At 54.6% G+C, this 23821-nt stretch overlaps 11 protein-coding genes across 11 annotated transcripts; 6 read left to right on the top strand and 5 right to left on the bottom strand.

The window, feature by feature from the left end:
* Positions 1–638: 638 nt before the first annotated feature.
* Positions 639–3368, bottom strand: CLAFUR5_14109 (Putative ankyrin repeat protein; the record flags this gene model as incomplete). The annotated part of the gene is made up of 1 exon (XM_047913257.1): positions 639–3368. The coding sequence occupies one exon, from the start codon at positions 3366–3368 to the stop codon at positions 639–641; it is 2730 nt and encodes a 909-aa protein (XP_047769517.1).
* Positions 3369–5882: 2514 nt separating this feature from the next.
* On the top strand, positions 5883–6536 carry CLAFUR5_14110 (uncharacterized protein; the record flags this gene model as incomplete). The annotated part of the gene is made up of 2 exons (XM_047913258.1): positions 5883–6200; positions 6270–6536. The coding sequence occupies 2 exons, from the start codon at positions 5883–5885 to the stop codon at positions 6534–6536; spliced, it is 585 nt and encodes a 194-aa protein (XP_047769391.1).
* Positions 6537–6641: 105 nt separating this feature from the next.
* CLAFUR5_14111 (uncharacterized protein) lies at positions 6642–7511 on the top strand (the record flags this gene model as incomplete). The annotated part of the gene is made up of 1 exon (XM_047913259.1): positions 6642–7511. The coding sequence occupies one exon, from the start codon at positions 6642–6644 to the stop codon at positions 7509–7511; it is 870 nt and encodes a 289-aa protein (XP_047769382.1).
* Positions 7512–8379: 868 nt separating this feature from the next.
* CLAFUR5_14112 (putative zinc-binding oxidoreductase, mitochondrial) lies at positions 8380–9198 on the top strand (the record flags this gene model as incomplete). The annotated part of the gene is made up of 2 exons (XM_047913260.1): positions 8380–8630; positions 8691–9198. The coding sequence occupies 2 exons, from the start codon at positions 8380–8382 to the stop codon at positions 9196–9198; spliced, it is 759 nt and encodes a 252-aa protein (XP_047769387.1).
* Positions 9199–9904: 706 nt separating this feature from the next.
* CLAFUR5_14113 (uncharacterized protein) lies at positions 9905–10126 on the bottom strand (the record flags this gene model as incomplete). The annotated part of the gene is made up of 1 exon (XM_047913261.1): positions 9905–10126. The coding sequence occupies one exon, from the start codon at positions 10124–10126 to the stop codon at positions 9905–9907; it is 222 nt and encodes a 73-aa protein (XP_047769385.1).
* Positions 10127–10156: 30 nt separating this feature from the next.
* CLAFUR5_14114 (uncharacterized protein) lies at positions 10157–12883 on the bottom strand (the record flags this gene model as incomplete). The annotated part of the gene is made up of 1 exon (XM_047913262.1): positions 10157–12883. The coding sequence occupies one exon, from the start codon at positions 12881–12883 to the stop codon at positions 10157–10159; it is 2727 nt and encodes a 908-aa protein (XP_047769368.1).
* Positions 12884–14025: 1142 nt separating this feature from the next.
* On the top strand, positions 14026–14373 carry CLAFUR5_14115 (uncharacterized protein; the record flags this gene model as incomplete). The annotated part of the gene is made up of 1 exon (XM_047913263.1): positions 14026–14373. The coding sequence occupies one exon, from the start codon at positions 14026–14028 to the stop codon at positions 14371–14373; it is 348 nt and encodes a 115-aa protein (XP_047769365.1).
* A 1557-nt stretch (positions 14374–15930) lies between these two features.
* CLAFUR5_14116 (uncharacterized protein) lies at positions 15931–17939 on the top strand (the record flags this gene model as incomplete). The annotated part of the gene is made up of 2 exons (XM_047913264.1): positions 15931–16374; positions 16428–17939. The coding sequence occupies 2 exons, from the start codon at positions 15931–15933 to the stop codon at positions 17937–17939; spliced, it is 1956 nt and encodes a 651-aa protein (XP_047769379.1).
* Positions 17940–18089: 150 nt separating this feature from the next.
* CLAFUR5_14117 (FAD-dependent monooxygenase phnB) lies at positions 18090–19413 on the bottom strand (the record flags this gene model as incomplete). The annotated part of the gene is made up of 3 exons (XM_047913265.1): positions 18090–19158; positions 19211–19275; positions 19324–19413. 3 exons carry the CDS (start codon positions 19411–19413, stop codon positions 18090–18092), a joined length of 1224 nt encoding a protein of 407 aa, XP_047769375.1.
* A 652-nt stretch (positions 19414–20065) lies between these two features.
* On the top strand, positions 20066–21616 carry CLAFUR5_14118 (Cytochrome P450 monooxygenase AKT7; the record flags this gene model as incomplete). Its single annotated transcript, XM_047913266.1, has 1 exon — positions 20066–21616. One exon carries the CDS (start codon positions 20066–20068, stop codon positions 21614–21616), a length of 1551 nt encoding a protein of 516 aa, XP_047769221.1.
* A 417-nt stretch (positions 21617–22033) lies between these two features.
* CLAFUR5_14119 (Aspartate--tRNA ligase, cytoplasmic) lies at positions 22034–23758 on the bottom strand (the record flags this gene model as incomplete). Its single annotated transcript, XM_047913267.1, has 1 exon — positions 22034–23758. The coding sequence occupies one exon, from the start codon at positions 23756–23758 to the stop codon at positions 22034–22036; it is 1725 nt and encodes a 574-aa protein (XP_047769220.1).
* Positions 23759–23821: the final 63 nt, after the last annotated feature.

Below are 23821 nucleotides of genomic sequence, written 5' to 3' on the forward strand. Positions count from 1 at the left end.
GTCACGACTGCTGCGATCACGCACAGCAAGTTCCACCTTCAAATCCTCTCACGAGCGAGCCTCATGATACAACAGCTCGTCTTAGAAGTGTTGTAGAGGATTCCAGAGACCCATCCCCAAGGTCAAGCCGGATGCTCCAGGGTCGACCGAGGGGACGTGGTCCGCCGCAGCTGTCATTGTTGCTAACGTGAGTGGCTGATCCGCCTGGATGCCTCACGCGGAGGTGATGGGGGCGGAAGTTCTGGAACTTCATGCCATCATCTGCGCCCAGGGAACTGGAAAGCGGAAGGTGAGATGTTGTCTCTGACTTCCTCCTCCGTCGCTGAGACTTGTGGGATCTCCTTGCGATGTGGTGAGATGGTATCGATTCCACGACGATGGACAGCAGAAGATGAAGGGTAGCAGAGTATCGTTGTTGTTTCGACGAAGCACGCTGTGGGGCGCCGCGGAGACCGAGGACTGTCCGGGAGCGAAACATAACGTCATGTGACATGTACAGTAATACGTGGTATGTTACATTATGTACCCTATCTCGTCCTCGTAAAGCACATAGTTACCTGCAACGCCTTCAGTACATCACCTGGGTATCAAATCCAGCCCCACCGCCACAACGCCATTTTGCACAAGCAAGCACATCATCACAACACCAACTCCCTCAACTGATACTGCGCATCCTTAATCTTCGGACTCGGGCTCCTGCCACCAGACAAGATGGACTCTTCCTCTTGCAGACCGCGCTCCTGCATGATATCATGCACAGACCGACCATGTTCATCTCTCGCTCTCAAGTCCGGGTTGCCCTTAGCCGCCAACAACCTTAGAATCTGTACATCGCCGTTGTCGACAGCTTGTAGGACGGCATTCCAGCCACGGTACATCAGGTTGATATCCGCTCCCTTGAAGAGGAGGTGTTCGATATACGACATGTCATCCTCACGATGACGACGGATAGCTTTGATGATGGGCAGATGCTCGCCGGGTGCGTTCGGGTCAGCACCAGCTTCGTCGATGAGGTAGCGGAAGATGTCTTTTCGGTTCTCACGGATTGAGGTCGTAAGGGGGCTGAAGACACCGCCGTTCTTCTCTTCGACGTCGACACCCTTGGCAAGGAGTAGCTTTACGCTCTCGAGCTGGTTCGCGACGACAGCCATCTCCACGGCACCCTTGTTGATACGTGATGTTTCGATGTGAGGTAGGAGCTTCACAAGGACTTCTGCATTCCTGACAGCCATGCTGATAGGCCAATCATGTCCTCGCACTCCGGGGTCCGCGCCATGCGCGAGGAGCAAATCAATCATCTCTAAACGGTTCTCCTTGATCGCAGTAGTCAAGGCTGTGTGTCCAGACTTGTTGCGAGCGTTCGGATCGACATTATGCTCGAGAAAGAATTGCAATGCGTCCTTGTCGTTGTGTGCCACAGCATGCTCAATGATGCCCTTTGGACTGTTCGGATTTGCACCAGCAGCGAGAAGCCGTGGCAAGAGATGAGAACGGTGGTAGGTGACACACTTGAAGCACGGGAACTCGAGAGCTGTCAGGTTCGGATCGGCACCGTTGGCGAGTAAGAGGTCGACCAAGTCTTCTCGGTTGTCGCGAATGGCAGAACACAGGGGAGTATAGATGCCATCCTTCTTCGCATTGGGATCAGCACCGTGCTTGAGGAGCAGGTCGATGGCCTCGCGGGAGTTGATTGAAGTGGCTAGCTCGAGGACACCAGGTGCACGACGCAGGTCTGCACCACGCTCGAGGAGAATCTCGAGCATCTGAGGAGTGTGAACCGCAGCCCAAAGAACAATCTTAGGCCCTGGTAGATTCGGATCGGCTCCATGATCGAGCAATAGAGTGACAAGGTCAGTCCTACCCGCGTTGATGGCTTTGAACAGGGGAGTCTCGCCGCGGATGTTCTTGTTGTTCGGATCGGCGTCGTACACCATCATGAGCTCAACGAGACTCGCCGGAGTGCTCTTGTTCATTGACTGTGTGAACGGCGTGCAACCGTTCTCTTCCATAGCATTGGTATCTGCTCCATGCTGGAGGTAAAGCTGAGCAAAGTGTGCCTTACTAGGTGTTAGCGAGACCGCGAAGGGATTCTCGCCATATGGCCCGGCTGAGACATTTGGATCCGCGCCATACTTCATCAAGAGCTGGGCGGCTTCGAAGAATGATGATCCAGTAGCAGTGTAAAGAGGCGTCGAACCGTCTTTGTCCTTGGCATTGACATCTGCGCCAAATAACAACAGCAGGCGCATGCTCTCGATATCGTGGTTGATGACCGCGGCACCAAGAAGACTGTTTTCAGCAGGAATGCCGTGGTCCAGAAGCTGCTCGATGGTCTTGTGATCTTTCTGCTGAACAGCATTGGTGAGTGCTTTTCGCGAGGCATCAGACACATTTGGAGTGGTGTGTTTAGGCCTCCACCTTGGTGCTTTCGATGGATCGTGCTTGACACGGATCGCTTCTTTCGGCACTTTGTCGACGAAAGCATGGAATGACATGGTGTTGTTGTTCTGTTCCTGTAGCATAGAAAAGATGGATGTGATGTCAGATGCACCGTCTCCCGGCACGCCGACGATGGAGCTGCGGTCGCTGAATACGTGAGAGACTGAGCTCATCTGACTGTCCTCCGTAGGCGAGCGATATACCTGGGTGGGTCTCGTGTTGAGCACCGAACTGTCCGGGAAGCTTGGGTTTGGCATTTCCCTCAACGATGAGATGCGAGGAGCAAACATGTCAACTCCGGGCGACGGAGCCAGAATTGGCGCCGGGGGTAGTGGGCGACGATCTGGCGATAGTGCTGCGAGAGCACGTTCTTGTGAGTTTTGCGAGTTTGACCTTCCATGGGTTGGATCCTTGATGTCGAGGATAGCGGCCAACGCCGTGTAGCCTATGCCAGAAGCAACATCCAGCTTGCCACCTTCGCCAATGACAGAAGAGAACATCAGGGCGCTGATACTCAACGCAGCTCGACATTGTTGAAGGCACACCCGAAGTTTGTCAATCTCGTTCTCCGCGAAGATCATGCTAAAGCCCTTTCCTAGCTTTGCAAAGCCCTGCTTCTTTTCGTTTCCCAAGAGCTTGTTCACCACTTGATCCATGATGGTGAACGCATTGTTGGTCTGGGAGAACCTTTCGCGGAGCTCTTGCTGTACATCAGTAGAGAACTTAGCAGTCGATCGTGCTAGACCTGCTTTGGCAGGGAACAGAGCTCTGCTGGCCTCGAGGAACTCGACGGCAAGCTCCCTGAAGCCATGGCGAGGAGTCTTCGCTATGCTGAGGTACTCGAGTGTATGTACGGCGATGCTGTTTCCCAAGGCGATCGTTCGATTGCATAGGTCCAGCAAGCTCTCTTTCCCTTTGTTCGGCGCCATGTCCGGAGCAGAGCCTCACCCACGATTGCAACTCGTTGTGGTGATCGTCGTGATGATCGACGTGAGGCGTGTGTATCGTAGAATCGTGAAGGAAAAGTGTCCGATCAAGAGCAATGGGCAGGAAAGCAAATCGCTCTAGGTAGGTACGTGGATCATGCTGCATTTTGATGCCGCCACACGCAGGGTCCAGCCTCGAAGCACGACAAAGAACGTCCACACTTGGATCTGGCCCAAGCGTGAGGCGTCGGAGGATGTCTCCTTCAGGAACAATCTGAGTCGTGCATCGGTGGCGTCGGCTACTGCTTGTGCCTGAATCGTAGCACACTAGCGTTCACAGCCACGTCGTACGCTATAGGCCTTCACAAGCAAATGTTTCTTGCTGTCCCATTTTCGACGTCGTCAAGTTTGAATTCCCGCAGGGACAGCCTATCTGTCGAGCACAATGTGTAAGTGTATTCATGTCGTGCAATTTTGTCTCGGAAGATCTTGGTCTGCATCTGCGAGTGACCATGATATGTCGCCGGAGTCCTCGGTCCACCAGCCGAGCCGACCTTAAAGTTCCTCGGGATCTGCGCCACTCACACCATCACACGCATACCGATGGGAGCCGACAAATACTATTTGACGCGTACGGCTTGGCTTTTTGGCATGTAGAGTAGGTCCAGATTGGCTATATCCGGCAATTCTCGAGATCCTTGGGCAACAAGATCTAACATAGCCGTGAGAGCTTCACTCTTTGAAGTTCCATCTAGATTGCTTCGAGGATAACGCCTTTTATTGCCCTCTAACCCCCTAAGGGGGGCTTAAAAAGCATAGGGTACGAGGTCTTGCAATTCAACCTAGAATGCTCTTTGGAAGCGACTTAATTCGAGGTCGCTGTGACTAGTTAGATCAAGCTGAAGGTGATGGGTTGAGCCAGATCCGTACATGCCAAATAGCAAAGCCGTACGCGTCAAATAGCATTTGCCATGGGAACCCTGTCTGGTCATGCAAGGTGGCTTTGATATTTCTTGGCCCAGGCGTCTAGTCGCGGACCTAGATACGAAGCACCTCTTTGATGCGACTTAGCATTGTGATTGGCCCAGGGCTGTGATATCGAGACTTCGTTCCTTTGTTTAGTACTGTACCAGATCTCGCTGGGACATGCCAGATCGCACAAGGGCCCAGCCGCGTGAACAGATCGATTACTGAGCCGAGTATCGTCCAGCGTGATATCAAAGTCATGCCTCCGCCGTGCCGCAGATGTTCTTCGACATTTCGCCCCTGAGGTTTGGCTGAGCAAACATTGTAACGGGTGTGCAGCATCATTCCAGTAACAGGTATATGCGCTAGCAGTGAGCTGGAACCGATGCTGCAAGTGATTTGGCGCCAATATATCGATGCATTTGCTCCAGGTCCGGCTGACAGTACATGGCTCCAGGCTCGATCGAGGTCAGGACGTCGGGTCGCTGAACCGATAAGTTATTGCGAATCTTAACAGCTTCCATTGATCAGCCAAAATTTCAACCAGGTTGGAATGCACACCGTGGTTGTTTGAGCGCATGCATATCCGAGCCGCTAATTGACCATCTTAGCAGCTTGTCCTATGCATCGGTCATGCATACAATGCCGGCTAGTCCCGTGCCGCGCAAATAACGCTTCCGGCCGCTTGACGTAGAAAGGGTGGTTTCACTCCCAAACTGCGCTTGTTCGCTACTGCGGCGCCGGGCTGATATTGTGTCAGCAGACATCTTCGAAGGGTACACACGTTGCTCCGGCTGGCAACGTCGTGCTTGAAAGGCCAGCAGCATTGGCTGAGCATGTCAAGGGCAATGCTGCTGGAGTATCTCAGGGGTTCCCCATGGTGGTGTGCCACAGCTGGACACGCGTCAAGAGCGGACTCCCACGTCGGACGTGACAATGCTTCAGTTGTCGCGCAGAAGGAGGCTGATGCTCGCATATCCGTCACCTGAGCCTTTGATGGTATATGCTTGTTGTCAACTCCTCAAAGTCGGTCTCACCTTAAAACTCCAGCAACATTTCCGTTGTCACCACAACATCATCAATTCCATCAACAGAATCAGGCGACTGTTGATGCGATGCCGGTCTCATAATCAGCGAACCATACTTGCATCACGCAAGGCACTCTTGCGCCTGGCGTCGAGCCGTCATGCCGAGGAGACGGCAAGTCACACCAGGCAGGTCTGATATCTTCTTCCATCACATGAGCCCAATGCTCTTGGGAATGCGGCCAGCGGAAGCGAGGTGTTGGCACTCCGAAGAGGTGCATGATGGGCTTACTTTACATTTCAGCTCACTGCTAATGCCCAGCTGTCACGGCAAGAACGCCGCGGCCGGCACCGGCTTCTATGCAGTGCAACCTAGCAGCATAGCCTCTCAGCTCGCTTTCGCACAGGAGGGCCAAGCGGCTCACAACTTCTCGCAGCAGTTTGAATCCATCTTGCTGAATGAAAAATAGGCAGGACTGACGGCGAAAATCCATCAGCTGAACGTACATCCCAATCCACTGCCAAGATGGCGAACGAATTGTTCTGGGTCAACAGAGACGCGACCTCAGGCCATGTTGCGCACAGCTCTAAAGAGGAACGTTCGGCCATACAGAGCAAGATCCAAAGAGGCAGACCACGAAAGCGGAAGCCAAAGGCGAAGTCTGGTCAGAGTGGCGCCCCGAGCCATGAGCCACAGCAGACAGATAGGCCTAAGGAGCTCTACGACCATTATTGCCAGCAGATGACCATAACACTGGACCCATTCGACGCTGCAACCGTCAAGCTAGATAGCACCATCAGCGGGCTTCTGCGGTACTACGTCTACTACCATCACCCGGCCCAGGTAGGTACAGCCCAGGTAAGACCCTATGCGTCTGGACTTGGGGAGACTGACTTTGGTGCTCGCTCTCAGTGGCCGAACGAGCCATTCGAAAGCCGTGGCCCCTACACCTTCAAGACATCAGTCGCACGTGTCGTTTCCACTGCTGTAGAAGACGAAATGATGATGTTCTGCTTACTTGCGGCTGCAACCTGCAGACTTCAGTACGTGGATCATCTTTCCTATGCTAACGTGTCCCGGAACGAAGACGTCTACTCCGCACGAGCACTTCAGCTCTTGCGAACCCGTGTCGAGACAGAAGCACATTCATCGAGTGCAAGACTCGATGTACTTCTGTAGTGCATTACCTTTCTGGGCTCGGCAGAATGGTATCGAAACAATTTCGCGGCCGCGCGGCTGCATCTGAAAGCAGCCCTGGTCTTACTTGACAAGCATGGCGGGATCATGACAATGCGAAACAAGCATCTACAGAAGCAACTCCTGATGGGTGATTTGTTCCTGGCATGCGTGAACCTCGAACCTTGCCTTTGTGGTCATGACTACGATCCAGGCCCATCGGATCTGCTCGAGCTGCAAGTCGCTGAACTTTGCGATGCGAGTGCTTCGAGCCTTCTGCTAGGAAGCTCTTTACTAGCTGCTGACAATGCCATTGTGCTGCCAGAGCTCAAAGACCTGGTGCAGCAGATCATCGAGGTGTACACGGTCAAATCTCAAATGCGGATTCAAAACATGTCAACCAAACGGGCATTACAAACCGGCCACTGGATCACGACACGCAATATGGCGATCCGCAATAGATTGTTAGCTGTCAACTCCATCGCGGACGGAACGAATGCCATCAGAACGGCTCTGATAATGTGGACATTGCTCACAATGAACATCACTGGGAGGCTCAAGACCATCGGCATTATGGCGCAAAGACTACAGCAGCTATACCAACGGCTACCGTACGAAGCTACGCAGCTCAGTCAATGTTGGTTCTGGCTGTTGACTATCGGTCATATGTGCTCCTCGGCCGGTTCAGGCACATGTTCATGGTTTCTACATAGGCTCTACGATCTGGAAGAAATACGAATCACCCTCTCGACCCAGGATTGCCATAAGCAGACGCTCACGAGGAGACTCAAAACGATGCAGTGTGGCTTCCTGTACGATGATGCGATACAAGGTCCGCTCACCGAAGCTCTTGCGGCATCTCTGGTTATAACGCTGTCCGCGGAAGAAGATGACTCCCAGGAGAGTGATTGGCTATCACGAGCTCATACTGATTTCGACACGTCCTTCACTTCCTTAGATGCGGTGTCACCAGAGTGAGCTGCACAGTGGCCGAAACCTTTGCCGAATCGGGAAGGGAAGTCGCGATCAGCCGAAGCCGGGCGGTCCTTGCAGTTCGGCATGCCGATGGTCACGAAAGTACTTGCTGGTCTACCCGGACCTTCCTGCCAGGTCTTTGTCGCCATTCGCAGTCGACGACATGCCTGCTGACTTTGCGATGACTACTTGCAGCAGCGCAAAACGCCTGCCGCTTGATGCAACGCTTCGCTGGTTGACACTGCTTCCAGCAACAGTCGACGCTGCCTTCGGGAACCACTTTCGAGCTGCATGCAATCAACAAAAGTCCACCATACGTCAAAGCATAAGACTCGCTGCTGCCCTCGACCTTGACCGCACAGAGTGGATCGTTACCCGATCAATCTCACCGAGAAGCTCACAATTAGCAGATAATAGCTAGTTTATCGGCATTGTCTCACAGCTTTGCCACCTATACCCATCTCATAGTATCGACTTCTGGGCGCACTACAATGCCTTCCTTCGAGGTCCCCAAGTCAATGCGGATCGTACAGCATACTCAGTCGACACAGCAGCTTGAAATCCGGACAGTTGCTGCCCCCAAACTGGGCCCCAAGCACTACCTCATCAAAGTCCTAGCCGTTGGTCTAACATCTGGAGAACTGTGGTGGAGACGCCCTGAAGACAAGGCAAGTACTGGAGAACACCACACGTCCTGCTGTGGCTCACGCGTTGATGGGCCGCCCGGGGGTCCGCCTCACGCGGCGCGCTTCTCGACTAAAGCCAACATTCCTCTGCTCGGTAGGATGTGTCCATTCCCGGTGTCGAATACGCAGGAGTCATCGTTCGCGGACCCAAGAATGGCCCCCTTGAACCGGGTGCGAAAGTATACATGCGGGTACGCTTCCCCGAACAAGGAGCAGCGGCAGAGTACACCACCGCCATAGCGCCCGAATTAAGTATTCGGCCCTCGAACATCACAGCAGTGCAAGCGGCGAGCGTACCAGTCAGTGCACTGACCGCATGGCAAGGACTCCACGAGCATGCATCCTTCGACTTGCGCAGCTTCAAATTGGACAAGGCCGCTGGGGAGACTAGCATGCGAATTCTAATCAACGGTGGATCAACCACCGTCGGGATCTGGTGAGCGAAAATGCCCAATACATCTCCCGTCAGGCGTACTAACGACCCTGTCTCTCGCAGGTACATGCGACTCCTCTACACCATGCAATTCCCCCGCCCCATCACCATCACCGCCACCTGCAGCAACGCCAACATGCACCGCGTCCGCGACTTCGGCGCCGACAACATCATCGACTACACCAAGACCGACAACTTCTCCGCCCACGGCCCCTACCACATCATCTTCGACTGCGTTGGAAGAGAGACTCTCGACAAATGTTGGCGCGCGTTGGCGCCCAACGGATCCCTTTTCACGATTGTGCCGACACTCGAGACGACGAACTATGTCAGCGGACCCTTGACGGTGCCGGATGAGGTGAAGGATAGAGGGATTAGGGGGATGTTCTTTTTGATGAGGCCTAATGCGGAGCAGTTGGGCAAGATTACGAAGTTGATTGAGGAGGGGAGGGTTGAGAAGCCGGTTGTTGATAGTGTGCATGATTTCGAGGCGTACGAAGCCGCGTTCAATAGGGTACGGAGTGGGAGGGCGGTGGGGAAGGTTATTTTGAAAGTATGTGAGGAGGACTGAGAGTATGCAACTGTGCGCGAGGGAGGCAGGCTGAGGTGACTGGGGAATTTGGGGAGTATGATGGATTTTCATGACGAGCGGCTATTGGTGCTATGTGGCAATACCTCACTGCTGTAGGACCACATCCATACCGCTCTGTGATCTTCTGCCGCGGTATCATATCACATCACTGACATCTAGTCACAACCTCACTAGCTGACCCTCCACCCATCGCCGGAAGGCCACAGAACTCAAGCAGCGCAACACCACATTCACGCATTCCGATCACTGCAATAATTCTGGACATCACATTGCTCGTCACCTTCAAGTGATCTTCATCAAGTCTTCCGACTAGTCTAGAACACATCGCATCCACCCTCCAAGCTGCCTCGCAACGATTCCCGGCCGCAGCGCTGAATCCCAATCACATCAACAATCTTCCAGAGCGTAGTACGCTTCTGTACTGTAGTTGCAGTGATGACACAGTTCGCTATGTCTCTCTGGAGGAGGTCTACGAGTCGTTCCAGTGGAACGAGATCGTGGCGATGCGAATCATTGACCTTCTGTGCCTGTGAAGTAACAGTGCGTGCCATCAGCAAGGCAAACAGGCGTGGCACTCGCTAAGAGCTTGAGATGAAGACAGCACCTGACCTTTAAAGTGGATACATGTACTGTTCTCCTAGGTAGCATTCCTCAGGACTATGCAACGCAACGCAACGCCTCAGGCCTACATTCCTCTGGCCCTTCGTATCGCTTTGATGAACTCATCCTTATCCGCCTCAACCATCGTCAGGTCGTAGGATGGCACATACACCCAGCACGCCTCATCTCCCATCAACACTTCCCCATCCAAGAGCATGCCTTGCGGCATATACATCGATTGTGGTAGTTCCATGTCCTCCCCACCCGTGAGCTCCATGCCTGTCGACTGTATACCAGTCAACTCCATGCCAGTGCCAGCAGCACACGTAGCATCCTCCTAATATGTACTACCACCAAACTCAAACCTGCCAGTACTCATTCCCGGCAAACCACCACTCACAGCCGGCAGGCTTGAAAGCGGCACACCTCCAGTCGTGTATCCACCACCGCCGCCTGGGTACCTCGAGCGAGGCGAGTCAGCGGCGATGCTTCGATATCTCGAGTCTCTGCTGAGTCTAGCTGGCGGTTGACCCCAGGTGTTGTCAAAGAAGGAGTTGTTGCCGTTGGGGCCGCGGTCGATAGCCCACTCCGGTGGCTTGGACCAGTTGCTGAAGTAGTCGCGGCGCTTCTCGATGGGACCTTCAACATAGGCGGCCAAGCTCTCGTAGACGGGAATCAGGGATCGCGTTAGGCCTTCGTCCCATGGCACTTGTGATTTGCTGGTGTTACCGTTGACGGCGGGTGCAGTCGTGCGTGACCGAGGTGACACCTTTGCAGATCTGGCACCAATGTGAGCGAGGCGGCTTGGAGTTCTAGTCGACATCGGTGAGTCAGGTTCGGATTTGAGCGAAAGCGTCTTGATGCTCTGGAAGAACTCTTCTTGGCGGGCGAGCTTGCTTGTGCTGAAGTACCATTCCTTGAGCTCTGCTTCGGGAGAAAGTTTCTTGACTTTGGCTGCAGGTGGCGCGAAGACATTCATAGCTCCCACATCTTCGCTGGCATGAGATGGTCGAAGCACGCTGTATGTGCCAGAAGTAGCGCGGGTCTCGGATGATGACTGCGGAAAGTCGGTGTCAGGCACACTGTCGCCCAAGCTAGCCAAGCGTCGCTGAGGCGTAGGTAGCATGGGCTGCGAGTCACGCCACCCACCAAATCTGGTATCGAACGCAGGCTTAAACTCTCGCTCATTCTGGTCCTTTTGTGGAGCGGTGATAGCCAGTGACTGATTGAAGTCTGGAAATGGTTCCTCTCCATCTACCTTGTCGCCAAGGCTGCTGAATGGGTCGTATAGTATGGTGCGCCCATTCTGACTGGTGCTACGCTCCTTCGCAGTCTCTCCAAGCTTCCGCAGCTGATCGCGCATCGCTTCGCGTGAATGCATTGGAGTCACTGGTTTCGGACATGATGGCGTGCCCACGCTGCCAAGTGACAACTGACGTTGGATGGGTGTGGCGGCCGTGCCGGCAAGGTATGGCTGGAGCATCGACGGGTGGACTGTAGGCGCAGCGGTCGTAGAAGCAGCATTGGCACCACCAGTGCCGGCCATACGGGCGGGTCGTGATGCGCTCGGGCGCCAGTGAGGAGGGACATATTCATTCCGCGCCCCCCCAAAGGTCTGGGCCGTTCCGGTGGGCTGAAAGTTGCCTGCTGGGGCGGACAGTGGAGGCTCCGAGAAGACACCGTAGGTCGGATGTGGTACAGGAACAGTGAATGGGTCCTCGTTGCGAAGCTCAGGACGTGGCGGTGGATTGTAGGAATACTGATTAGGATGTGACAAACGCGGACCTGCCGGCACAGCGACTGGGAGATCGCGCTGCGGGAGTATTCGCACAGCACCATGTGTATTTGCTATGGCTTGCTGTCGGATCGCATTCTCTTCCCGCTGGCGTTGCGCGTCCACCTGCACACCGACTCGGTTGCCAGTGGTGGTGAAGAAGCGTGGCTTTGGTGACTCTGCTTTCTCGATAGTGGCGGTCGCTGGCTGCTCTGGAGGCGGGCCCATGATCTGCTGGATCTCCTGCTGACCAAAAGGCTGGCCCATGGTCGTCTGTTCTCGCTGCTTTGAGATGGCGCGAAAGTAGGCAAGGGTGTTCTTCTGAAGTGTCTGCCACGCCGTCTCTCCCTTGAGACGATCAGAGCCCAGCTGACCTTCAACCTTCTTCCGGATGTTGGAGAAGATTCCTATGTTCTCCCACACGTAGCGATTCATGCTCCACATGTGAGCTCCGACGTCGCCATTCGGGTGCATCACGAACTGAAGCTGAGCATCGTTATAGCCAGGATTCATGCGGAGAAACTCGAGTGGTGGGAGATCTATGCCGAACACCTTGTGTATCTCGTCCTTGTCAATGGTGGCCTCGACAGTCTTCTGCTTCACTTCCGGCTTGTCCTCGTACGGGCGGAGCTGGTCGGCACTTGGTTTGCCACGGCGCGGGTACTGGAAGCCTTGGTCGACCAGCATGGAATCGTGGCGCTCCATGTCGTAGGTGCCAGCCATGTTGGAGATGCCAGAGATGGAGCGCGAGAGTGAGGTGTCACGCGACAGGGAGGGGTAGAAAGTGTTGATGCGGCGCTCGGTGGCGGTGGCGAGGACTCTATCTTCGGCATCGGGATGTTGGCCAGCAATGTCCCATCCGATGGGCATCTTCTTGTGCGCCGGCTTGTTGCTGTTCTTGTCGCGTGACACGGGGCGCTGGTTGTTGGAGTGAGGTGGCGCGGCGAGCGCCGCCTCTGCTTGTTGGATGCGCTCGTTCTGGCGGCGTAATTTGGCCTCGGCGGTGGACAATGCTACACCACCGCCGTGGTCCGAGTAGGCAGAAGTCGACATGGCGGTAGCGACCGACTTGGCGGGTGTGGGCGGTTTGGGAGTTGGTGGGGTGAGGATAGTGATGCCGTCCTCGGTCGAAGAAGCGGTGTCGGCGCGTGAAATGAAAGACGAGTCGGTGGTGCTGCGGTTAGTCGCTCGCGATGTCGGTCGCGTGGTGTTGTCAGGCAGGTGCGCTCCGACAGGGAGACGACTTTTCGGCAGTCGTGCTGCCGTGGACTTCTTGCCGTGCTTAGGCATGTGATGTGCTCTTGCTCTCGCCGCCGCCACTGTCGCCGCTGAACAGAATGTGATGGGGGGACTTGCACTTGTGCCTGCAGTTGACCTGCTAAGGTACATGTATCGTCGAGTACTATCTCCCACTGGTGTACAGTACGTATTGCCGCGCGCTGGTCTGCAGTCAATGTGGTGGCGGCGACGTTGCGATGAGATGTGGCGGGCAGGTGCAGCTCTTAACGGTGGGAAAGCGCTGCTTAAGCTGCCACCATCCGCGACAAACACCTTCGTTCATCCTCACCTGCATGAACCTCACATCACACCCTCCCCTCGGGCTCCCGAATACCTCACACACGGCTGGCATACCCTGCCTAGAGCGTCCAGCGTCCCAGCAACATGTCCACTCCCTTGGCTCACCTACATAGCAGATACCTTTCCGCGTGTTGTCTCGACGCCGGCTTGTTCGTGCCCACCAAAGGCTGCGATACCACAGGCTGTTCTCAATCAATCCTGCCGCATTCAATCGCCCAGCGCGACTTATCATATGCAACGACAATACACCAAAGTCCTATTGTCGGCACTTTGCCATGCCATTTCTGCGACTCTTGATGTTGACCTGCTAACTACACATCCTGCTGTCCTTCTCTTCGACATTCGGTGCTTGTATTCCCGTTGACAATCTCGCAGCTCTTTCTCTTCACTGTGTCCTCTGCTCCGTTCGCATCCTGTTGAATAGGCCGGCACGTCAGGCACTGCTACGTCCATGACACTCCACAATCCAGCAACCGACTTTGCCTACTCTCTCACTGCCACTTCGTAGTCATCACACGACGCGCTCTGAGCATGGTCAGGACAGATCATCATGATGAGAACAGAGAGATGATGCCTGATGCCAACGGCTGTGCCCTTACGAGGTAAGTCCGAGGGGAGTAGGTAGGTGGAAGTTGGGGAGCTGTGCTCAGGACAACGCACATTGTGCCAAGATGTACGCAGTCTTGCTGCCTACGCGTGCTGCAGGTACGATAGCATCCTCAGCTTGAGATCCTGCTAAATCCTGCTGCTACCAGCCCATCTTCCTTAGCTGAGTTTCTCCTCACCATGAAGTTAGACAACAATAGCATCCGCGGCGATCAACTCTTCTCGATCTCCCTTTATTCGGGACCGCCATGAATTGCAATACAACTGGCATCACGGCCCTCGAGATACTGGTCTCCTCCATCCAGACTTCCGAGAACGTTACGGATGCCAACATGCAGAACAACGCCACAACAACATCCTACCTCGATAACATAACGCTCCAGTTCTTCATCACAGCCAAGAATCGAGACTGGGACAACCCCATTGTGACTCAAATTCTCTTCTCCAACATTCGCAGCGAGATTCAAGGGCCCAACATCACAGCGTGCGGAATCGCAGAGCATACCGAACTCGTCAAGCAAACGGTGGACAGCGGCACGTGGCAAGTCCATCCAACAGATGGGGTATACTTCTGTCTGGGTGCTCTTTCGGGTTGAGGATGTGAAGCAACGCATTGAAAGATAAAGTGTTGGCTTGTTCGAGTACAAGATGAATAAAGATGAGACGTGGTTGCTGGTGCACTACACGGCGTTGAGTTGTACGCAGCCGTTGCCGGAGGTTTGTCTTCATACACCGGACCATTGCAATGGTTGAGCGCTGCGACCATTCGCCTCTTTGCAAGGAGTATGTGGCTTTAACTACGCTCTCGGCGTGTTCTCTACTCATGATTCGACGCAATCCTGGGACTCGCCAGGATGGTTCGTTGCGCTTTGCAGCAACGATCAACATCAGCCGGTGTGGCTGTGAGCCTATTCTGGAGGTTGAAACCGTGATGCCTGACGACCGCCATTGCTCGTGACCAAGACTATGGACGAAGGTGCTCTGAAGTCGAAGACTACCACTGGTCAGTGTGGTAGAAGGATACCTGCTGCTGTGTACAAAGAGCCACTGAATCTTGTGAGTACTTACAATACCAATTCTGCATTCCACTTCACACTCTCGTAAGCACCTCACCTCCATGCGTTCGACATGTTGCTCAATAATCCATACACAATCGCTACCTTCTACTTGATTCGAGATGCAGCTCAATTCCTTCCTTGTCATCCTTTTATGGGCCGCACTGTTAGCAGAGGCCGGTACAGACTCCCATGGCCATACTGCGGACGCCCAAGGTCACGCAATCCACAAGAGAGCTGTAGAGCATACTCAGTCCGCACTCCTACCTGAGCCCACTGCGAGCGATCTTTTGCCACCTGAAGCCATTTCTACAACCTTTACGACAGTCCCTGTGATGATCACAGCTCATGTCGCTACATGCACTTCTGGCACGGATTCATGGCCAACAACGACTTCTGTGATAGAGCATCAACACAATAGACATGTCGCACTTACTACATCGTCGAGGCTGGTTAAGGTGTTCAGGCTGCATGGGACGTCGCCGAGTCGAATCGACTGTACCCTCACTGGGGTTGATGCGCAGAGCAGATCCTGGATTCCAGGCATGGCGAAGGACAACGACGCTGAGGATACCGCTACAAGCCTTGTGGCGTTGAATGTGAGCGACATCCTCGCGAGGTTGAGGATGTTCCTGATGTTTTGGTTATGATGGACGCGCTGGTTGTCTGCAAGATGGTGCTGGACATCGTTTGAGAGAGATGTAGCGAGGTAATGGTTAGCAGATGGTGTGTGAGCGTTCTTGCAATTGCGGAGAGATCTAAGGGTTAAAGGATTTTGCATCAGTCGCTGATAGTATGATAATGTCTTAATGTATAGTGGTACTTATTGTGCTATTCCAATGGTCCTGCAGTCGCTCGGCACACATCAGCTCCTGTCAGTGGTACGGTGGGTCAAAAATGTTCGTGGCCCGTGCATTGTTCTCCACCTTTGCCGCCTACACTTCAAGCCACTTCCCCTTTGTTTGCCTCGACTAGGACATTGTCGCCTGAACATCCACAGCACACATATAAGACGTCCACCGCACCTCATGGCCACTGATTGTGCGGCGCATGCACTTGATTGACATGTGAAGTGACTTTCTCACCTTCCCTCTTTGCATGCTCTCACAACGCCTCTACCGCCTCACACTACAAACCTTCGGTTCCAGAATCACAGACTACAAAACTCGAGCCATCATGACTGAAGCCGGCATGAGCGCTCTCGAACTCCGTGTCTCGGAGAAGATGAACAGAGGCAGGAACAAGCCCGCCACTGACCTTCTCGGATTGACCTCACCACTGAACAGCATCGTGGATCACAGCTTTTCCTCATTTGATGGTACTCGACCTCGGTTCCCGAATGCGCTCTCTGACTGGAGCGCTACGCCTTTGATGCTGAGGGAACGCATTATGATTGCTTTCATGACCCAGATCACGGATAAGCCGGATTGGACGAGGAAGGTGTTTGATAATGAGATTGTGGGCAAGTGGAGGAAGGAGGCGGTTGAGCAGTCGAAGGAGGAGGAGCCGGAGAAGCAGTTTAGTCATAAGATGTTTGCTTATGTGGGTGGGCACCAACGATGAGGATGGTTGACTGGGAGCTAACATGAATGTAGTGCATCGATGAGCTTCGCCACTACGCCGAGCAACAAGCAGAGCGGAACTTCATCCCTGCTATCGATGCGGATGCTATAGTCTTCAAGTCTGACACGATCATCTCAGATGAGCTCAAAGCGGACCTGACTGCTGCTGCTGCATCGCTCGAGGACGTTCCAGAGAACCAGAAAGACTGGCATCCAGACTCGGACGAGAAGGTCCTCGATCTCGTGCACCCTTCTCTCTTCCCTCTTCTCTACGGACGATCAAGGATTCTGAGAATCGAAGATGGCATCGTTCCGCTCGAGAACTCCGAAGCTTGGACAGGCAAAGGCGAGATCATGCCTATCCCACCACCCGAAGACCTTAAAGTCGACTCTTTCGCTGGTCTGTCGAGCTGGGGCAGATGGGGTGGTGGAGGTGACGACCCGCACTTCTACTCTGCAAAGTTCCAGTGGTTGCCGTGTGAGGTCGCATTCAAGGACAATGATGCCGTGAAGATCACAAGCTACATCAACAACCTGCAGCCGAAGAAGCACAAGACGCTGTATGAAGTGCTGGAACGTGTCATTGCGAAGACGATTCCTATGTGGGATGCCACTCTGAATTCAACAGAACGCACCAACATCGAACCACGAATCGATCTCACTGATATACCGTGGATCGAGCCTGAAGGCGAACGCGAGAAGGACGAAGATGAGGACGAGGATGAAGAGTACGAACTTGACGAGGAGTGGCGAGACCAGCGTCGCATCTTGATCGTTCCCGAGCCTGAGAAGTACGCCACACGTCGCGACTACACCCAGCCGAGCCACCTCGTCACATCCACTATCAACCTTCGCAACGACTTCGCAACCCGCGGCCTCCAAGTCATAGTCAAACTCGCGAACATCCACCTCACCCCCTCTAAGCCCACTTACGACGGCGGTGCCTGGCACATCGAAGGACAACTGAACGAACATATCTGTGCCTCCGCCTTGTACTACTACGACAGCGACAACATCACAGACTCATACCTTGCATTCCGCGAAGCAACAAGCACAGAACATCTCTCCGAAAAACCCTACGAACAATCCGACTACGGCCACTTCGAGCGCCTCTACGGCATCCAACAAGGCGGCGCCGCAGTCCAAGAACTCGGCAAAGTCCTCACCCGCGAAGGCCGCCTCCTAACCTTCCCCAACGTCCTCCAGCACCGCGTCTCCCCCTTCTCCCTCCAAGATCCCACTCAACCAGGCCACCGCAAGATCCTGGCCCTCTTCTTGGTAGATCCTTACACCCGGATCCCATCGACTGCCAATGTTCCACCGCAGCAGAAAGATTGGTGGCGGGATATGGTCTTGGGGCTTGATAGGGTTGGCGATTTGCCGCCGGAGCTGGCGGAGAATGTCATGGAGAGTGCGGGAGATTTCCCGATTGAGTTGGAGGAGGCGAAGAAGTTGAGGTTGGAGTTGATGGATGAGCGGAGGTTGTTTGTGAAGGATCATGAGACGAGGTTGCAGCAGGAGGATTTTAGTTTTTGTGAGCATTGAGTGCACTCGCTTTAACGAGACGGGGCAAAGGGCCGGATTGACAGGACGGTTCGATGCTCTGTCAGCTCCTGGAGGCTGAAGGAGGTATAACGCGCAGGACCGCGATGTAGTGACGACAACCTGAACATAGCACACCAGCACCCGACCACCTCACCCATTCCTATCCCCACCCCTCCGCATAAACGGACTCCCCCTCAACCTCTCCCAATCATGCATCATCTCCGTATTGACCCTAGTTACCGCCACCTCCTCCCCCGCCCTCTTCATCATCTCACCCTCATACTCCAGCACCGCAAGCTCCACACTAACCTTCCGCCCCTCCCGCGCCGCCACCAACATCTCCACAAGCTTCGCAGCGTCCGCGATCCCATGATTAAGACCTTGTCCACGATGGAACGACATGGCGTGCGCGGCGTCACCGAGTAGGACGACTTTGCCTTTGAAGAGGTCGTCGGGGATGGGGAGGGGGTGCCAGATGCTGATGTTGTTGGTGGGGAGGGGTGTGTTGTCGGGGATGTTGGTCCATGCGGTGCGGAAGGGTTCGGCGAAGTCTTTAGCAGCTTGGGCCTTGAGTTGGGCGAGGGTTATGTGGCTGATATCTTCTTTGCCCTCTTCGAGTTTCCTCGTCCATTGGAGTTGGAAAACCCAAGTCTCGGGCTTGTCGGGGTCGGGGACGTCTTGAATGCTTAGCCAGAGCCAGTGTCCCTTTGGGTGAACACAGATCGCGGAAATTGGGCTGAGCGCTTTCCTGATCGCGAGGGCAGTCTCTGCGTCGTGGTAGCAGACATGCAAATTCCACGCACCATACGGAATATGCTGAGCCTGTCCCTCGCCCCCTGCAAACACTGCATCACGCACGATCGAATTCGCACCATCCGCACCTACGACGAGAGTGCCAACAGCGGAGGAGCCGTCAGAGAACTGCGCAGTCACTGCAGGTCCGTCCTCTAAAGTTCGCAGGGAGCGGAAGCTTTTGTTGTATTGGATGGCGATGCCTTCTGTAAGGAGGGCGCGGAACTTCTGCCGTGAGACGCGGAGCATTTTGACTAGGGGGATGTCTTTTAGGCGCTCGCCGGTCTGGGCGTTGTAGACTGGCATTATGTTGCCTGTGTCTGGGAAGGTGTAGTGCGGGTCTACGGAGGCGGATTGGAGTCTTTCGTGTATGTGCTCTGGTAGGAGGTCGGATAGCAATGGAAGTGCCCATTGGATTGACATGCCCCTAAGTAGGTCAGCTCTAAAAGCCTTTCATAGTCGGATCGGGGGAATTGTACCATTCTCTCGCTCTGTAGACTGCTGCAGACCGCTCGGACTCGAAGATGGAAAAGCTGATGCCGTGCTAGTAGACTCAGTTCTCTGCGTTCGTTGGCTTGGCAAGACTTGCTACCTTCTTGAGTCCTTGTGCCAGGAGTAGACCACCGAGGCCTGCTCCGACAATAAGCACATGGATGCCGTCTTCTGGGCTTCCTTGATTCATGATGAGAAGCGAAGGATGATCAATGGTTTTACAGGCGATTCGTCACGATATACGATGGAGAGGCAGATCATACCTACCGCTGTATCTACAGCTGCCGTCCGGATCGTGAGCTAGGCCCATGCGGCTGCAACGTGGCTTGCATGATGCATCGACACGCCCAAAGAACGTCTGTAATGTCGATATGCTCCAGAGCATGAGATGATTGCTGGCAGTCTTCAAGGAACCCCCTAGACCAGCCTCAATGAAGTCAGCTCGTCAACGGAGAATCGAGAAAAGAAAGAGCGACAAGTCCGGCCTGGCAGACGAGGAAGTCAACAACGGCTATTCGTGGCACAAATGAGTCAGCACCCACGTGACGCTCGGCTCAAGCAAAATCTCCACAAATCACAATCCTTCCATTCCCCAAACATCACCTTCCTCTGCGGGCACGCGTCTTGGGGGAATCATCGATACCTATATGCCCTGTCGGAGCTACATCGTATTATCCGTACACATCACTGACCAACCGCGAGTATCCGCTCACGTGCTGACCACACGCTCACGTGCGCTCGGCTTTGCGCAGAACAATTGTTGTGCAATAAAGAAGCCCCAGCCCAGGTAGGTGCCCGCACGCTCGAGGTAGGTCCTGCCTGCTTCTCTACCTCTGCCCAGTATGCTGGCCATCTCATCTTTCCGCCTTTTGGCTCTACTGCCTGTCAGCTTTCTACTCTATCTCATCGGCCTGGTCATCTACCGTCTTTACTTCCACCCTCTAGCCAAATACCCTGGGCCCCTACTCGCGAAAATCACAGATCTATACCAGACCTACCATGCCCTCCGCGGAGACCGACATCTGGAGTTCTGGAGATGCCACGAGAAATATGGCGACATCGTTCGATTCGGGCCGAATAGCCTGTCATTCAATACCAACACCGCCCTGAAAGACATCTACGGCTTCAAATCCAACGTCCGCAAAGCCAAATTCTACCAAGCCTTCTGGGCCACCAAGGACTCAGCCAGTACGCACAGCTCAATTGACAGATCCATCCACGCTCGCAAGCGCCGAGTCCTTAGCCATGCCTTCTCCGACGCCGCCATTAAATCCATGGAGAACCACATCCTAGCCCACATCCGCCAATTCTGCCAAACCCTCAGCGGCACGACCACTGTCGCCCCAAATGCCGATGCCAAAGGCTACAGCCACCCCATCGACATCTCCGACCAAGCCAACTACCTAACCTTCGACATCATGGGCGACCTCTGCTTCGGCAAAGCCTTCGGCATGCTCGAGCGCCCAGACAACCGCTTCGCCATCGATCTAATCGGCAGCGCTGCGCATCGTCATCTCATTTGTGGGACGTACCTCCCCATCCACGAGTACCACCTCGACAAACTCTTCTTCCGGAAAATCGCAGCCGGGAGAGCGCGGTATATGCAATACTCCAAAAGCCAAGCGCTTGAACGGACCAAAATGGGTCTCGACGTCGACCGGAAAGATTTCTTCTACCACTTACTCAAAGCGAAAGATCCCGAGACGGGCGCGGGATTCTCGACGCCGGAACTGTGGGGGGAGAGCAATCTCCTCATCATCGCAGGCTCTGACACGACCTCTACAGCCTTGGCCGCGACAATTTTCTACCTGGTCCACAACCCCGCCACGCTGACGAAACTGATCGACGAAGTCCGGACCGCTTTCACACACGTCGAGGAAATCACCATCTCCCCAGCCCTCAACTCCCTTACTTACCTCCGCGCCTGCATCGACGAAGCAATGCGTCTCTCCCCCTCCGTCGGCGGCCTCTTGCCCCGCGAAGTCCTCCCCGGCGGAATAACCATCGACTCCCACCCCATCCCCTCTGGCACAATCGTCGGCGTACCCCACTACAGCATCCACCATAACGCCTCCTACTACCCCTCCCCCTTCACTTTCAACCCTTCCCGCTGGCTGGGCACTTCATCGCCCGACAGCGTAGCATTAGCGCAGTCCGCCTTCTGCCCCTTCAGTGTAGGGCCGAGGGGCTGTATTGGGAAGGGGATGGCGTATCATGAGTTGATGATTACGGTGGCGAGGGTGGTGTTTTTGTTTGAGTTGAGGCTTGCGCCGGGCGAGGGGGAGGTTGGGAGGGAGGAGGGTCGAAGCAGGAGGGGGGAGTTTCAGTTGAAGGATTCGTTTACGAGTATTAAGGAGGGGGGGCCGATGGTGCAGTTTAGGGCGAGGTCGTGATGATTCCATAGCTCGTCCATACCACGCAAGAATGGGATCTTATGACAGAAACATATCTCCTTGTTTATGCTGAGAATGGGACAATGTTGCAGTGAGTGACTTACAGGGCGGGAAACTAACGCAGAGCTTTCGGTATGCCGTATCATGAGATGTGATCCGAACTGTTTGGGTGCTTGAATGGTGACTATCTACGACCGAGCTGATTTACGTAGCTACACCGCGGAGGCCGAGCAAGTGTACCTTTCCCAGGCGCTGTAAGGCTCGTCGGGCGCTGCGATGTTCACTTTGCCATGATCGCTGTCTCCTTTGCCTCTGGCAGAAGTAGCACACAGGTGCTAATGAGTCCCATTCGCCGTCGTCGACATCGTACCTCATGCTTTTCATTTCCTCCCCTTGATTGCTGTCAATCACACTCATCTAAGGCATCAGCCTACCAGGGTCACGAGGGAACAAGCTCGCTAACCGCACATTGGGCAAACCCAACCACAGCATGACAATACGCTCCAGACCAATGCCACCACCAGCATGGGGCGGGCATCCATATCGGAAGCAGTCGACGTAGTCCTTCAAGCCAGGTGCTTTCGGGTCGACCGGTGTGACGTGCTCGCGCATTCGCTTCTCGAGGTATGTTGCATCGTGGATACGCTGGGCACCAGACATGATCTCCTGACCACGCATGAAGAAGTCGTAGGAGTTGGAGTAGCCTGCGTTGGGGTTCTTCTCGTCGTGGTTGGCCATCGTCTCTTTTGAGGGCATGGTGTAGAATGGTCGGACGGCGAGCGGGAACTTGTCGAGGACGTAGAAGTCGGAGCCGTACTTTTCAAGCACGAGGGCACCGAGCTTCTTCTCATCAGGTGTGCTAAGGTCGTCAAAGTCGTTGACCTCCACGCCAGCATCGCGGAGCATCTTGATACCTTCGGCGAAATCGAGGCGTGGGACCTTGCCTGCTTCAGGTAGCTTGAAATCTTCCACGGCGTAGACTGCGCGAACGAGGTCAGTCTCCTTCTTGTATTGCGTCTTAAGGCCGTTGAAGATGTAGAGCATAAGCTCCTCCAGTAACGAGACGACTTCGTGGTAGTTCTCCTCGAATGCCATTTCCAGATCGAGGCCAATAAACTCGGTCAAGTGGCGAGCGGTGTTGCTGTTCTCGGCGCGGAAGACGCTACCGATCTCCATGACACGCTCAAAGTCGGCGGCGATCATCATTTGCTTGTACAGCTGGGGTGATTGTGCGAGGTAGGCCTTCTTGTCGAAGTAGGTGCTCTCGAAGACGTTGGCACCACCTTCTGTCGCTGCTCCGAGGAGTTTGGGTGTGTTGATGACGCGGAACTTGCGCGCCTTCAGAAATTCGCGGAAGAGATCCTGGACACCTTCCTTGATGCCGAAGATGGCGTGGTTGAGGTTCGACTTGAGATCGATGGTTCGGTTGGTGAGACGTGTGTTGAGTGACACGACTGGCCTGCCATCTTCGCTAGTAGCGTTCTCCTCGCCCTCTGCTGGTATCGCACGCTCAGCATCGGCGACCTGGAGTGGCAGCTGATTGTCGACCTTGCCCAGGGTGTAGATCTTCCTGATATGGACCTCCATGTTCTGTATACTCGCGCTCTTGATGGGCTCCTTTGGTGTGTTGAGGACTCCATGTACGATGACCTTGCTCTCGGTGGGAATGTTGCCGGCAAACTTGACCATCTGTCGGCTCAGTGTGTCGCTGGCGGCTACCACTGCCTGGATCGTGTCGGAGATTCTGTTGGGGTGCTGCTTGAAGTTGAGGAAGGACAGCTTGGCGCTCTGGTTGCGTGCATTGGCGACAGTTGCTCTGAAGACGACGTTGGGTCTCTTGTCCTCCGCAAACTCCTGCCCGCCATACTGCTCTGCCAGCTCTGACAGTGTTTCGTGTGTCACGCCAGCACTTTCTCGCACATATGGCAGCTGTCCGTAGTCCTCCTTGCTCACATCGCTGGCCTCATCCGCCTTCTTCTTGGCCTCCTCTTCTGCTGCGCGCTTTGCCGCCTTCTCGGCCTTTTCTTGCTCCTTCTGCATCTTCTTCAGCTCGTTCTTGCTGGGCCCTTTCTTCTCGCCGCCTTCTGCTGCTTGTTCGCCAGCCTCCTTCGGCCGCTCGGGGATGTTCTGCTCGTCCGCCATGGTTGCTGGAGAAGTGTGCGGTCAGGTCAGGAGCTGTGAGTCTTGGTCACATGTCAACAAAAC

Source organism: Fulvia fulva, chromosome 13, assembly GCF_020509005.1.
Source record: "Fulvia fulva chromosome 13, complete sequence".
NCBI lineage: Eukaryota > Fungi > Ascomycota > Dothideomycetes > Mycosphaerellales > Mycosphaerellaceae > Fulvia > Fulvia fulva.